The sequence below is a fragment of the Echeneis naucrates genome, chromosome 8 (genome assembly GCF_900963305.1).
Source record: "Echeneis naucrates chromosome 8, fEcheNa1.1, whole genome shotgun sequence".
Classification (NCBI taxonomy): domain Eukaryota; kingdom Metazoa; phylum Chordata; class Actinopteri; order Carangiformes; family Echeneidae; genus Echeneis; species Echeneis naucrates.
The window spans coordinates 2,190,201-2,205,563 of NC_042518.1; the positions used below are offsets into that span (position 1 = coordinate 2,190,201).

Consider the following 15,363-nt stretch of genomic DNA (forward strand, 5'->3'; position numbering starts at 1 on the left):
ATTCCTGAATTACATCCAAAATGAAAGGGATGCTTCGCTTAATGCCAAACATGATATACAGACTGTTGATCTGCTTTTATGGCTCGCTGCGTGTCAATCTCGTCCCCGGCAGGCAAGGACGTGACGTTCGTGGCTAAAGTGGACTCATCAAACCTGACGAGGAAGCCGACCATGAAATGGCTGAAGGGGAAATGGCTCGACCTGGCGAGCAAAGCCGGAAAGCACCTGAAGTTCAAAGAGGCCTACGACAGGAACACCAAGGTGTGTCTGCTACACACAGATGTTTGGCCCCGTGGACGGTCAACCACATCAGTGCAGACTGTAGACCCTTTAAACGTGGGAAAAGCCGATTGTGAGGAGAGGAAAATAAAAAAAAAAAAAAAAAAAAAGAAAAAAGAAAAATCAAGATTGGCGATCAGCGGTTTGTCACTTTTTGGTGGATTTTCATGAAATCACATTTATGCTCCTGATTCGGGGGAGTTTTCTTTACGGCCAACAGCTTATCGAAGACAAAACCAAAATGGGGTATAAATCTGATCAACTTCTAAATGCAGGAGTCCAAGTACAGCAAGAGGAATAACTCATTTCTGCTTTTATTTTCATGTGACCAAATTGCATAAATTCTGTACAATTGCTGTGAAGATAAAAATGAAAACTGACATTGTGGCACGTTGGAGTTCTCAGTTAAAACCTCTGAAGAATCACGGCTAATAATAGACACATTTATGAAGGTCTGTGTCGAATTTAATCCTAATGAGAGTAAAAATTGGGCATCAATGGAAAAACAGGACTTTCTGAGATGAGTAATACCGAACGAACTGTACAACAAATGAACCTCACAAACAAAATAATAGATTTTTTCAGACACACTCCCCTGTAGGGAAACTACGGCAGCTTCAATGCACGTCCAGTATTTTACATCGTCAGCTTCCTTATTCAGTGGATTTCACAGCTTTGTGATCCAGACGCTCTTCACACGATGGCCCCACAACTGCTAATTTAATAAAATGTCGTATATTATACGTGTTTTGATTTGAACTGTTGATAAAAACGCAGCTGCAGGAACCAATTTAGTTGTTTATGCGTTGCGTACAATTACATCCCCGTTTATCTAAAACTATATAAAATATTTGCTACTGTAACCTTGACCTTTGACCTCTCCCATGAAAATCTAATCAGTTCAGGGCCAGTCCAGGTAAATGTTTCATTTCATCCCTGAGTCCAAAAAGGCCAAAGTCAATATGACTTTGGCTTTGGTCTTGACCTTGACCTCTGACCTTTGGCCTCCAAAATGCAGTCAGGCCATCCTTGAATTCTGGAGCGTATTTGTGCCAGATTTTATTGCATTCACCACGAGGCCATCCAGCTGACGGAGCCACTTTGGACTTGGAAGTCCTTCATGTGTTTGTGGACTTGTACTTCATATCGCTGTGTGTGTGTGTGTGTGTGTGTGTGTGCGTGTGTTCCTCACACATCGTCTCCTCTCTCTCTCTCAGATCTACACTTATGAAATGAACATCATCAAAGTGGTGGACGGAGACGCAGGTGGCTACCGCTGTGAGGTCACCTCCAAAGACAAGTGCGACAGCTGCACATTCGACGTCTCCGTGGAGGGTGAGACAGACACTTAATCACATTATTGTCATCTTCCATTCAGCGTGTCCACCGTTACTGTGTAACCGGCTTTGTCAGCCAATAACTCAGTGAGTGCGATACACATTAGGTCCCATCATTTAGTGGCCTGCCGAGGTCATCAGTCCATTATTCCTCTGCTGCTCGAACCCGCTGTGTAATGAATGGACCTGGGCCGGCTCTCACCTGTCGTCCTTCCTCTGTTCGCTTTCAGCCGCGCAACAGGAGGAGCAGGCCAACATCTTGGAGGCGTTTAAGCGATCGTGAGTGTCTCCGTTGGCGAGGGTCACCCTTCACGCCGTCTGCCCGTCTGTCAGTCTCACCGTGTGTCTGTCTGTCTGTCTGGCATCATTCACTTCCTGTCACGTCTCAGTGCGTCTGCCGCCTCGCTGTTTTTGCTTCACCTGGCGCCCCTCTGTGATTTGACACCTCATGCATTTCATCACGTCTTGGAGAAAGCCTCTGGAGGGACTTTTTATTTATTTTCTTAAAATTTCTTAAAATACGTTTTTCCCACATCTGCCTGGCTGCTTTTTTAAATTTCAGCTATTCTGAGCACGCGTGTACTGTACGAGCGCTGCGTGATCGTAAATCAGCCGACATCTTCGCACCAACACCTTGAGTCTTCATATTAGCAATTTATGTTTAAAAATATACTTTCCTTTCCTTGTTGGAGTTCAAGCAGAAAGGAGGTGCAGGCTGGATGAGAAACACAACATGCAGGAAGAGAGTATCCTGTTGAGCTCAAGAGAGGATGTCAGTGTGCTTATTCGCAGAACGCTGATATCAAGGAGCGGGAGGATGAAAGAGGGAGGCTGGTGTGATAAATGAAAAGTGAAAAGTTGGTGTAGAGATAATAGATGAGTGTGTTGAACACCTTGTTATATGGAGATCATGCGGCTCAGCTTCCAGAAGTTCAGTACGGAGGATCCTCTTTACAATATGCATGTTACAGCCGCACAAATAAATTCATGTGGTGTGACTCCTGCACGTGCACAAAATACAACAAAATTAAGAAAACAGTTCCACATGTTGAATAAATAGATGAAAGGCACTTAAGACAAATTGTCTTAAATAGATTACGAATCAAGTAGAAAAACTATACGTGGAGGAAAGCTCGAAGTTTGAATGTAATGATGGAAGGCTGAGCAGAAAAATCTAAAGGAAGAGAAACATGGTTAATAATAAGACAGAAAAAGTTATATGAAACACTGAGATAACTAAAAGGTAACAGAAAGGTTGAAGTTGATGGTAGCCAGAAGAAGTGATTGGCTGAAAGTGTTGGATATGGTCGAAATGGCTGAAGGTGTGGAGCGAGAACATCAGACAGAAAAAGTTGAACTGCTGCTTTCTTTTTCTTTTTCTTTTTTCAAATCCTGGACTTTAATGTATGTTTCATGTCTGAAGTAGCCCGGGCCGTGCATCTCTGCCCACGGCGACCAGCTGAAGCAGATTAAAACACGCATGGTGTGGGGCTCATGTGAAACTGAAATTCACCATAAAGAACAATCTGAGATGTCTCGTTGGTGAAACCAAACAAGGAGAAAAGTTGGTCAGGTGAGGCATTTTTGATTTTTCCCGCTTTGAGTCAAGAAAGTTGGAACTCTTCAACTCTTCAAGTTTTGCGTTTTGCACAGCGTGAAGAAGAAGCATTTTGGTGCTTTAATGTGCTGAGAACAAAGGGAGGTCTACAACCATGTTTGGGCCTGACCCTCAAACCGCTCGGCAGATAAGGGGGCGTGGCTAAGCCTGGCCTGGGCGGCTGCAGGCACTCCTGTTAGTCAGTCTGGTCACGGGACTGCCGACGGTCCAGGAAAGTAAAAGGGAGAAGCAGCAGGTACACACTCCATCAGCTGGTTTCTACCTCTTTGGGTCCCTCACAAGACGAACTCTTGTCCGTGTCCCTCTAGATTACAACAGAAAACACATTTTCAACGTCGAGAGAAAACAAGAAATCCTGTGATTTCTTCCTCCCTCTGTCTTCCTGCAGCGTCCTTACTTGATAATGTTGCGTTTGATCAAAACTGCTCGAGTAGCTCGAGCTCTTGGGATTGTTCTCGCCGCAGTACATGACTAACACTGTTTTCATGCTCACCCAACCAATTTATGATCATGTGTGCCCCGTGAACAAGGGCATTTTCACCCTGGGAGAATTTACTCCCCTCCGAGGATAACATCCATCCACGTTATCTTCGGATGAACCGTTCACCCGTAGGACAAACGCCATCGCTGGCAACAACTTTGGATTTATTGCCGTTTATCTTAGCTTTCCGACAGGCCTGAACGAGCCGCAGCCTCGCCAGGAGAACACACTCCGTACTGTAAAGGAGCTGCCAAAAAGCGCTCGCAGCGGGAAACCAACAAGCCCTCCAGCCTGCAGACGTTTACTGGCGTGTGCCACATATAGTACTTGTCACCTTGCTGAGCACAAGAGGGTGACTGATGACTCAAGGCCGCATGCGTTTTTTTCCCCCATCGCTTGCACGTGTGCACATGAGGGGCAATAAAGGATTTATGGGCACACACCACGTTTCCCTTCCTCTGAGAAGCTCGCATTTTATTCCCTTTTAGCTTGACTCTCAAACGTGTAAATCCATCCACTGACACACTAACGTCACTTTCAGTTATACATGATGCTAATAATAATATTAATAATAATAATAATAATCAAGTGATGCTTACTTCCGCCTCCTGTGATGAGTGCTGTTTGTGTTCCTTGTCTGTCGCTTACATGTTGATTTTCCATTGTGGTTTCTGTCACTTGAATTTAGGACGTGCTGGTAACTGGTAATCCTCATCAGACGCTCTGCTTTATGTTCTCACACATCCTATTTTTGCATCTATCTGAACGCAACACGAAAAAAAAAAAAAAAAAACCCAAACCCACAGGCACTGAATTCATTAGAGTCCACTCTGTGCTGTTGTATTTGATCGTCTTATCTTTGTTGGGATTATAATTGTGTCTTGTAATTTTGGTGCCTATTTATGGGTCTGTGTAAAGTGGACCGAAAGTGGATTTGTTGCTGAGTATTATTAATGCTGTTTTCTGGCTACCCCCTTTCACCAGAGTGTTGAAATAGCTCAGATTTATAAACATATTGTGATAATCTCTTTAATTCCACCTCCAGTGGAGATGCAGATGAGGATGCTGGCGAGCTCGACTTCAGCGCGCTGCTCAAGAAGAGGTGAGAGCGACGCCTCTCCCAAATTCAGCCATATTGAATGTTGATATCGTTCACCGTGGCATTATGTGCACGTAATCAGGGAGAAGAAACAGGAGGAGCCCAAAGAGGAGGTGGACGTCTGGGAGATCCTGAAGGCGGCCAAGCCCTGCGACTACGAGAAGATCGCCTTCCAGTACGGCATCACCGACCTGAGGGGCATGCTGAAGAGGCTGAAGAAGATGAAGAAGGTGGAGCCCAAGAAGAGCGACGGTGAGAAGGCTTAAAGTGAAAGAGCAGTCGAGGGCTCAGTAAAGCAAGAGGCCGTAAGTCGCAGCAGCGTTTAAAGGCCTCGAGGGGGCGGTCACATAGCCGGGGGCGACAGGTGGATTATGGGCTGGCATGTGCTCTCTGCTGGGTGTTAAAGCGGCGGCTGAATTATACTAATTGGACAGTTTATGCTCAGCTTTCATCAGGAAGCTGGACTCCGCCTACTCCGTGGACAAAGGGAAGAGGATCCAGCTCAGCGTGGAGCTGACCGACGCCAACGCTCAGGTCAAGTGGCTGAAAAACGGACAGGAAATCAAACCGTCAGCCAAGTGAGCATTTTGGACATGCACTGTGGTGTATCCTATATCCCTGTGTGTGTGTGTGTGTGTGTGTGTGTGTGTGTGTGTGAAATGTGTTGTGTACTAAACGTGTTTCTTCCTCAAACATCAAATCAAACGTAGCTCTTCTAAGGCGTGACATTTACGTAAAAACAGAGCTGTAATATAAAAAAAAAACAAACAAAAAAAAACCTCCTCCTGAGCCCGATGAGAAACGGTGTCATTAAAACTTAAACAGTGAATAAACTGTTTTGAAGTCACTTGAAGTCGTGACTTTAAGAATTTAAATGTGGTTTCACGGCTGAACCAGAAGTCAGCAGGTTGGAGTTTAACTTCAGCTTTTTACGCCGTTAGCACTGAGGCGCTGCTGCGGGCTAGCTCACAGGCTAATAGCTAACTGTGCTAGGCTCGTTAGCGTGATTGTTTAGCTTATGGAGCTAACATTGTTCCCGCGTTAGCAGGCCGACCTTCAATGCAACTTTGAGTAATTATCCCTGAACAGAAACTCCAACGAATCAAGCGTTTTAGTTTACAGACTTTTAGCAGGACGTCTTTATTTCATTTTAAACAAACCGCTGCTGCATTTGGCGGCTTTAAGATGATAAACTTTGAATGTTGTCCAGGAAACAGAATTGAATTGAATTATAAACTTACTGCGAACAGTTACTCAGTATTTCATCACCTGGTGTTTTCACACAGTTGTGTGTCGGGCAGAGAGTAAAAAATGTGGATTTGTTTCCCCTTTATGTAGAAAAGGATTCTCATTTAGTTTTCCATTGTCGTTTTTATTGGGAACCAGACAACGATTAGTCAGATAAAAACAGAAATCGATTTGTTGGGACTCAGCTGTCTGTTCACATTCAGATCATTTACTTTAGCTTATTCCTCTGAGAAAAGTGGAGCGATGAGGAAGAAAAATTACTTTTATCGTGTTATATTTCAGCATTTCATTTATCCTTCTGCTATTCAGCGAACCATTTAAATGGAAAGTTTTCCACCCAGAGGTTATTTGAAGGTAAATATAAAGCTCTAATAGATTTTTTGTGCAAGATACTTTTACTGGAAGATGTCTTGTTAGATCTGAAGCTCTCTGTCTCGTGTGACAGCTCTGAAAACTGAATAAGCAGCTAACAGGCATGGTGGAGGTATTTAAATATTATTTTACTTCAAACTAACCCAAATATAGAGAGCTGTATGAGTTGTGATCAATTCACTGAAATGTCAGCTTTTCCAAGACACACAAGGCTTTGTCAGCGGCTGTTGGTTTTAGGTTTTGATTATTATTTTTGAAACTGGAGAGCCGGCGAACGTGGCTTCTCCCACAGCAGCGGCCGTCATTTGTTCAACATTCAAACGTAAGACCACTTTGCTGCCACAGATATATATCGGTGCTGCACACTCGGTAACTATCCATTCAGTTTTTGGCTGTTAGTCGTCTGATGATGTAAACGCTCGCGGCTCGTTGCCATGGGAATCTTTCCCATGACTACCCCCCTATTACGTGCGATGTAGTTCTTTGATGTTTGTCATGGATGTTTGTACAACATCCCAAATGCGTGTTAGTGAGATCTTGCGTGTGTGTGTCTGTCTTTACTATAATGCGTAGCTTCTTTCTTTTGTTTGGTAATTGTGAGTCACTCCATTGTCTTCTGGCCCTTTCAGTATGATTGTGTCGTGGATTTGCTGTAAGCAGTTGTTCTTTATTATTTCTCTCTCTCTCTCTCTGTCTCTGTCTTTGTCTCTCTCTCCTCATTTGGTTTTCATCCTCCTCGTATAATCTTCCCCCGTTGTCCTCGTGCATCCAGGTATGTGTTTGAGAGCGTGGGCAACAAACGGACACTCACTATCAACAAGTGCAACCTTTCGGATGACGCAGCATACGAGTGCGTGGTCGGGGAGGATAAGAGCTTCACCGAGGTTTTTGTCAAAGGTATATGAGTCACCGTCTTTGGAGGAATCCTTCAGAGAGGATCTTTTCCTGCTCGCTTTAGAAAACGTCATTTGAGCGCCGAGAGGCCTGACAGCTCTGCTCCCTTTTGTGTGTCTTTGTTTGTCATCTGGTTATTTCGACGCTTTCATGCCACAACAGCAGCTCTGTTTTCCGCTCGCTCATTTTTAATGGATACGTTACGTGTGAAATTTTTTTTGTTTTGTCATGTATTGTTGCCTTTGTGGGGTGTTCGATTGTGTGCGCATTTATTAGAGCCTGAGTGAGATGTGTGTTTCTGACGGCCAACACTTGTTGCATGTCAGTATTATAATCCAAAAACAAAAACTTCCAGAGAAGCCTAAATATATTTATATTTTTATTCTAGTTTTAAAGAACTTTGTGTGATATTTGACAAACTAACTTTGTGTTTGCAGAGTTCATCTAACTCTGGTGATTATATCTCTGGTCTTTTTTTGAGGGGTTTTAATAGATGTAATTGGGTCTGCTGCTGCTGCTGCTGCTATATTAATCCCTCTGTGCTTTTTGCCGACCATCCTGCTTCCACGTTATCAAAGGCCGTGCACGAGGGTGAGCTCTTCACCAGACGACAAAAGTAACTTCAAAGCCGCTTTTACCAAAGAAAAGGTTTGTGATGCCGGCAGTCAGACGGGCAGATGGTCGGTGTTTGTGTGCGGTGGTGTGACGGAGGCTCGGGGGTCTCTGGGCTCTCTGGCTGAGGCGTCCGGAGGGGCGCTGATGATGATGATGACAAATAGCTGAGCATCAAGCATCATGACATGTGGTCACACCACCTGACTGCAGACGGAGCTGTTCGGTGGAACTGACGGCAACTTTAGGAGCATAAAACGCAGATCATTTATGCTTTCCTGCATATTGAGAGCAGACGTATTCACAGAGCCTCAAAATAAAACGAAGAGCGCAAATGCAGTTAACTAAAATGAACTCGTAGGGCTGGAAAATACAACCCAACATCAGAACTGAATATAGCTCAAATCTGAAAGGAGAAAATTCATTCTTGGAGCCATTAATGGGAGATGAACTGTGGCTGAAACTGCAGCTCACCACGTTTCACCTGGACAGCCTAGTCAAGGATTTTTGCATGTGCCAGAACATTTTAGTTTGTTTTTCATGCCCTGTGTAAGTGCATTACTCACCCTGCTCAAGTGCTGATACCTTCCAGCCCTGCGTTTCCCACGAGCACCGAACTTCCTCCGTCCACCACTCATCTTCCGTAGACGCATTCAGCGGCTGATTTATGTCACGCAGCTGATTAAAAAAACCTCAGGACTGTTTGTTTGGCTGAAGGCTGCTCCGTTTCCTCCCCAGAGCCTCCGATCACCATCACCAAGCTGCTGGACGACGTCCACACCGTGGTGGGGGAGAGGGTGGAGTTCGAGGTGGAAGTGTCCGAGGAAGGGGCCAACGTCATTTGGTCAGTAATAACCACAGACGGTTCGTCCACCGCTCACAAACATTTGCGGCCTTGTAAAACAAGTAAAAAGTCTGAAGGGAAGTGTTGGCACAGCTCACGTAGGAGATTACTCACCGTTATCTTACGACATCATGTCAGTCTCCTGGATGTTGTATTTATTACCTCCGGTTGTGCTTTCACCTCAGCTCATTTCTTTGTTGGTTTGTCAGCAGGATCACACACCGAAAAAGAGATCATTTTCAGGAGATGTTCATCAATTTCTCAGTAAATAATACCTGCGTCTCGATATAAATGCTGTTGACATTTATGAGTCTGTTCAGGATTGTTTGGCCTCAGAGGTACGCGCTATACGTACCTGCGCCATTCCATTTTAATGGAAGTATTTCCAGGTACTGACGGCAGCACTTACATACCAAATGCCAAATATTTAACTGTAGCTAGAGGTTAAATTCGGCTCAGCGCCGCCCCCGTCAACGAAGAACAGACGTAAAGCATTCCATGCATCACAAACCTACAAAATCAATCTCGTAAGCTTGCAAAGTGTGGGGCAAAAATAAATGGAAAGCCTTGTCAGTGTGGAGATCTGCAGTCTGAATTATCATAACCACCAACGCTGTGTCAGCCGCCCCGCCGTTGTTTACTTTTTATTTAAAAAAATTATGTTCATCCTGTTTTTACATATAGTTTACCCATTTTTCTGGGGGCTGAAGTCAGGCTGGAGCAGGACTTAATTAAATGATATAAGTGTTATTGTTATTATTGTTATATTACCACATTTCCTGCGGGGGATTCATGGCATATTCTGGTTCTGACGGAAAACTTCCTCCGCTGGAAAATTACTATTGTTTGGAAGGAATAACATTTTATTCTGAAAAATGAACTATTTTTGAACGCCTTTGATTGCAGTACATTTGAAGAACTTCTGCACCATCTTTAAAAATGTGCATAAACCTTGTGATCCCTGAAGGCTCAAGCCAAGCAGAACATCGCAGACGTGTCAATCAGCTCGTCGTCTCTTCTCTCTGTGTGTTCAAGTGTCACTAAAGCGTGTGTGTGTGTGTGTGTGTGTGTTTTCTCCTCAGGATGAAAGATGGAGTTGAGATAAACAGAGACACGGCAGGTTCAAAGTACAGGTTTAAAAAAGACGGGAAGAGGCACATCTTAATCATAAATGAAGCAACTAAGGAAGATATTGGGATGTACCAGGTTTTTACCAACGGTGGAGAGTCGAAGGCAGAATTGGAAGTTGAAGGTAACTCTTCTTTTCTTTTCTTTTTGTTTGACGCTGTCAGTCAATGACATTTCCTCCAAACAAGTAAGAACTTGAATTGTGAGCCGCCTCTTACGAAATCACCTTGAAACGCGACGTGGAAATGCCATCAAACCGGGATAGGACCGCTTAAAAACAAACAAACAAACAAACAAACAGATAAACACCGCGGGCCTTAAAACAAGCCATCTGCACTTCCATTACATTGTGATGTCACAACAAAGGGGCCCCGATCCAACCTTACAGGAAACACTGAGAGTTTGTGGTAGTATTGTTAAAGAATGGGACCTTTAGGATAAAGTCCTGAGGGCTGGCAGGAAGCAGGAAGTTCCAGATTTATCAAGTTTACTAACTAGCTTTTCCTTCACGGTTCAAATTGGGAACTGGAGAATTTACACATCAGCCCATGTTGATGTTTTCCCTTCTGACAGGCATGAAAAGCTATAAATTAGTCATTACTCGCGTCATAATTAGTCTCACTTCATTAATCTTGTGTATCAGTTGTTCACCATATTATTCGCCATGCTGATTTTCTTTCACGATGGCGAGGCCCCATCTCGCCCTTCGGATAGCTGGCCTGTCTCTGCTGAAAATCAAGCCGGATGAATCTCTGAAATTGATTTGAATGCGAGGAGACGTCTGGCCTTCCTCCAGACTGGAACGCTCCGGTCGCGGTTGGAGTGCACCAGGTGGCCAATATGAACTTTGTGTCGCAGCATAAATGGCTAAATAGACTGACTGCACGAGGTGGACCCCGAAATCAGGGAGGGCCGGCTCATTACTGTGAGCCGTGCTGCCGCTGACGACCGGGAGAACAAGATCTGGATGGAAACCCAACTGGTCTGAATCATCTCTGTGTCTACACAGTGAATACACGATTTCATTGTGGTGGAAGCTGAAATTAGCCAGTTTCTCTCTGTTTTCCGTCGCTCTCCTAAGATAAGCTGGACAAACATGAGAGTTTAGTTCATGCACCTCGAAAAAAAACAGGAGCAGAAATGACGAGGAATTTAAATCATTTTCATCTTATGTTTCATGCTAATAAATATTGGCAGCATGTGTGATTCAGCTGTGATTCTGTCACACACTTCTACCTGACGCCGGTCAAAGTGGGCTGCAGAGCAACAATAGGCCCTGATGTGTGCTGGTGTGTTTTCTGCAGATAAGGAGCTGGAGGTTCTGCAGAGCATCGCTGACCTGACAGTGAAGGCTGCTGAACAGGCTGTATTCAAGTGCGAAGTGTCTGATGAAAAAGTGACGGGGAAATGGTTCAAGGACGGCGTCGAAGTCAAGGCCAGCGATCGAATCAAAATGTTGCACATCGGGAGGTATTCTGTTGTCACGCATGGCACACACAGTGTTGTCTGTCCAGGTTTTCTGAGTTGTTTGACCCATTTTTTGGATTCTAAACACAAATAAAGTCAAACACACACACACACACACACACACACACCCCGAGGACTTGATGTTTCTCTCAGTAATCCTTCTCTCAGAGCGACAGCGGTCACACAAGGTGAAAGCCATTTAGTGCCTTTCTCACTCTGCCATATTGCCTCATGCAGCACGTTGCCAGGGCAACTGCCTTTTGCATAATTGCGGGTCACAACGAGTGTTGTCTCCCTGGTAACGTCTGGTCACACGTCCCCCAGAGTCCACAAGCTGACGATTGATGACGTGAAGCCTTCGGACGCCGGAGATTACACGTTCGTCCCCGACGGTTACGCGCTTTCTCTGTCTGCCAAACTCAACTTCCTGGGTGAGAGCGACGTGCAAACCAAAATAAGGACCTTCTGAATTTTTCTAAAGACGAGTTCACCGAGTTTGTACAATTTGTTCCACAGAGATCAAGATTGACTACGTTCCACGACAAGGTGCGTGTCTGCTGGAAACATTGTTTGTACAACTTCAGATATGTTTTCTAGGAAACAAACTGGATTATACTCTCCATTTAAATAACGAGTACAAGTTCACTAACTTATAAGTTACACTGAAGTAAAGGAAGGAAGCACTCACTAACTTCTGTCTTGATTATGATAAAGTTTCTATCCAAAACCATCAAATGAGCGTCATCTTTCTAACCTGAGTCGCCTTCCTCCTCCCGTCGTGTCCTTTCTGCCAAAGATCCTCCCAAAATCCACCTGGACACCAGCGGCGCCGGCAGCAAGAACACCATCACTGTGGTGGCAGGAAACAAACTCCGCCTCGATGTGGAGATCACCGGGGAGCCGGCGCCCACCGTGTGCTGGATGAAGGGAGAGCAGGTGAGGATTCTCAGCTCAAACACAACATCAGATACTCTCCACCTCTGCACGTCAGTCAGCAGAATGAAACTTCAACTGAATCACCTTTCATTGTGGCGTCCTTTGTTCTGTCTGTTGGTGCGGCAGGAGGTGTCCAATGACGAGGGACGGGTCCGTGTGGAGACCAAGAAGACCGTGAGCAGCTTTGTGATCGAGGGGGCGGAGAAAGACGACGAGGGCTTCTACTCCATCACCGTGACCAACCCTGCTGGGGAGGACAAGGCCAAACTCTTCATCAAGGTCGTCGGTCGGTGGCTTCTCTTTTATTTTTTTAATCACAATGAGCTGAACTTTTCATGCTGCAGCTTGTCGTGTATTCAGACTAGATAAAAGCACTCAGGATGCGACAAATCAACACAAACTGACCAGCATGCTCTTAAAAATATAAAAAAAATATAACAAATCAGATATACCTTAGTCGTACGCTCATCCAGCTCATGAATAAGAACCAATTACTGGAACTTTGTTAGTCCTTTCTCTGCACACTGCCTTCGTCACAATAAAATAAAGAAATATCCCCCCCCCAAAGAAAAAAGCTGATCTGACACTTCACATAAATTATGTTTTGTGGCTCAGGAGTTTTAAAAAAAATTAAAAAAAGGGCCAACCTCCAATCAGAAGGTCGGTGGTTTGATTCCCGCCTCCTCCGGTCTGTATTATAAAGCGTCCTTGGCAGTGATAGTGAACCCCATAAAAGCTGCTGACGTATCATCTGTGTCTGAATGTGCATGTAAGGAGAAAAATCTGTTAGAGAGCGCACAGTGATTAGAAATAAGACTAAAAAAAGGTGACTTTCCTTTCTGCTTTTTAAAGGCTTAAAGGAGATCGTTTCCTCACACTGTCTCTGCTCCTCTCTTTCCATTTCTGACTGTAACCGGCTCCTCCAGATGTGCCCAACCCTCCTGAGAACATCAAATGCATGTCAGTTGGCGAGGACTCAGCCATGATCCAATGGGACGCTCCCTCGTTTGACGGCGGCGTTCCCATTAAAGGTACCCCGGAAACACGCGGCTGATGCCTTCCTCCCAGGAGGGAACAGCACTTTAGACGCCTCTCTGTTTATTACGCTGCAGTGCTGCTTTTATTAACGACGTCGCCGTCTGCTGATGCCTCCTCCTCCAGGGTACCTGATGGAGAGGAAGAAGACGGGCTCAGCCAGATGGACCAAGCTCAACTTTGATGTTTACGAGTCCACCACGTACGAGGCGAAGAAGATGATTGAAGGCGTCCTTTATGAGATGAGAGTATTCGCAGTCAACGACATCGGCATCTCTCAGCCCAGCGCGAGCTCCAAGCCCTTCATGCCCATCGGTGCGTGGCCATTTTGTCATTAGCAGAACGGTTAATTAGGAGAGGTTTTGCACACAATGCTCATTGAGGCAGCTTAACCTACCTCCCATCCTATTTACACCGGGTATTAACGTATTAATTAGCTGCCATCTCTCTCAGCCCCCACCAGCGAGCCCACTCGGCTCATGGTAGATGATGTGACAGACACTACCTGCGCGCTCAAGTGGCGTCCTCCAGAGAAAATCGGAGCAGGCGGCATCGACGGATACATCATCGAGTACTGCAAAGAAGGAAGTAAGTGTCTGTTTGTCATCGTAGCTGATGGCTGCGTTAAATCTGATTATTAATTCAGCATAGCTCTTTGTCCGAAACGGAAACTTTTGCACTTCATTAAGGTTGTGAGGCTCATTTAGTTTCAGCTGAACCCAGAAGTCTGGTCGTATGCTCAGGAAGCTTTTCAGTTTCTCCGCACGCCAAAATGCTGCGTATGAGTTTTTTAGCCTCCTTTCCAAAACCAAAAGTGTGCCAATCTGCTCTAATGTGAACTGCAGTCATTAGCACGTTTGTCTGACTTCCCACAATGATAACCAAGTTTTACTGTCACGGCCGGATCACATCATTAAATTAAGGAAGGACTCATTAGTTTGTGGGGTTACAGCGTGTGTTGAAGGAAAAGACAGCGAGCAGAACCGATTGTTCTGAAGAAGCTCCAGAAGTGAAACGAGCTTCTAAAATGTGTCAACCATAATCAACAATGTAAAGATAAGAAGTCTTAGTGTGTCTGAAATCCAGAACCCCCCCCCCCCCCCCCGATTTCCTCTGATCTCGTCCCTCAGGTGACCAGTGGGTCCAGGCTAACGAGGACCTGGTGTCCAAGAACATTTACAGGGTGAAGGGTCTCCCAGCGGGGGAGAAGATGCTGTTCAGAGTCACGGCCGTCAACATCGCCGGCCGCAGCCCTCCTGCCACTCTTACCCAGGCCGTCACTATCAGAGAGATCGTGGGTCAGATTTACCGCCTTCTTCTTCTCATTATGAAGCTAAATTACGACAACTCTTAATGTTTCAAAGATAACGGAGCCAATTCATTTCATCAATTCAAATGTCAATGATATGAAACAGAAATTTACATGTAGTTCATATTTTAAAATGGATTTTATCTGAAATCCACATCAGGTCCAGCTCTGACAGAAACCCAGTTTAATAATCATCACTGAGTGTTAGCTGCAGTAAAATGAATGAAACACAATAACGACGTCACTCATCTTCTCCCTCGCTGTTCACCACCCAGAGAATCCGAAGATCCGCCTGCCTCGCCAGCTGAGAACCAAACTCATCAAAACTGTGGGCGAGAAGATCAACTTGGTCATCCCCTTCCAGGTTCGTCCAAGCCCTCTTTTTATTTTTTAGTTTTTTCATGACGACTCAAAACAGATTTGCAGCTCCATAACAAAGATTACAAGGTTGTTTGCCACGCTAACCTCGTGCTAAACGGCCACGTTCGACTCGGAAGCATTTGAAACTAAATTTGGTTCATTCTGAAAAGTACAAAAATGCAGCAGAAGTCCAAAAAGCCACTCCATGATCCACATAAAATAGGTCATCGCACAGGCGCTTCAAGTGAAGTCTGGAGTGGTTTATCTGAAGTACAATCTCAACTGGGCCAAGAAAACAGGCGAGAGATGCATTTAAGGCAGCCTGTTTTCATTAATGGCCTCAG

At 45.0% G+C, this 15,363-nt stretch overlaps 1 protein-coding gene across 6 annotated transcripts in view; it reads left to right on the forward strand.

The window, feature by feature from the left end:
* The window catches only part of mybpc2a (myosin binding protein Ca), a 38,254-nt gene that overhangs the window by 17,703 nt on the left and 5,188 nt on the right, over window positions 1-15,363 (forward strand). For 5 of the 6 annotated variants that reach the window (XM_029507823.1, XM_029507821.1, XM_029507819.1 and 2 more), the window contains 18 exons: window positions 113-261; window positions 1,497-1,614; window positions 1,847-1,895; window positions 4,761-4,817; window positions 4,897-5,066; window positions 5,260-5,392; window positions 7,207-7,331; window positions 8,679-8,784; window positions 9,867-10,036; window positions 11,217-11,382; window positions 11,704-11,810; window positions 11,896-11,925; window positions 12,176-12,601; window positions 13,242-13,346; window positions 13,477-13,665; window positions 13,804-13,938; window positions 14,481-14,648; window positions 14,935-15,023. In XM_029507823.1, the coding sequence (XP_029363683.1) occupies window positions 113-261; window positions 1,497-1,614; window positions 1,847-1,895; window positions 4,761-4,817; window positions 4,897-5,066; window positions 5,260-5,392; window positions 7,207-7,331; window positions 8,679-8,784; window positions 9,867-10,036; window positions 11,217-11,382; window positions 11,704-11,810; window positions 11,896-11,925; window positions 12,176-12,601; window positions 13,242-13,346; window positions 13,477-13,665; window positions 13,804-13,938; window positions 14,481-14,648; window positions 14,935-15,023 (2,492 nt within the window). The remainder of the gene's footprint in view (window positions 1-112; window positions 262-1,496; window positions 1,615-1,846; window positions 1,896-4,760; window positions 4,818-4,896; window positions 5,067-5,259; window positions 5,393-7,206; window positions 7,332-8,678; window positions 8,785-9,866; window positions 10,037-11,216; window positions 11,383-11,703; window positions 11,811-11,895; window positions 11,926-12,175; window positions 12,602-13,241; window positions 13,347-13,476; window positions 13,666-13,803; window positions 13,939-14,480; window positions 14,649-14,934; window positions 15,024-15,363) is intronic. The other variant, XM_029507824.1, reaches the window with a different exon arrangement.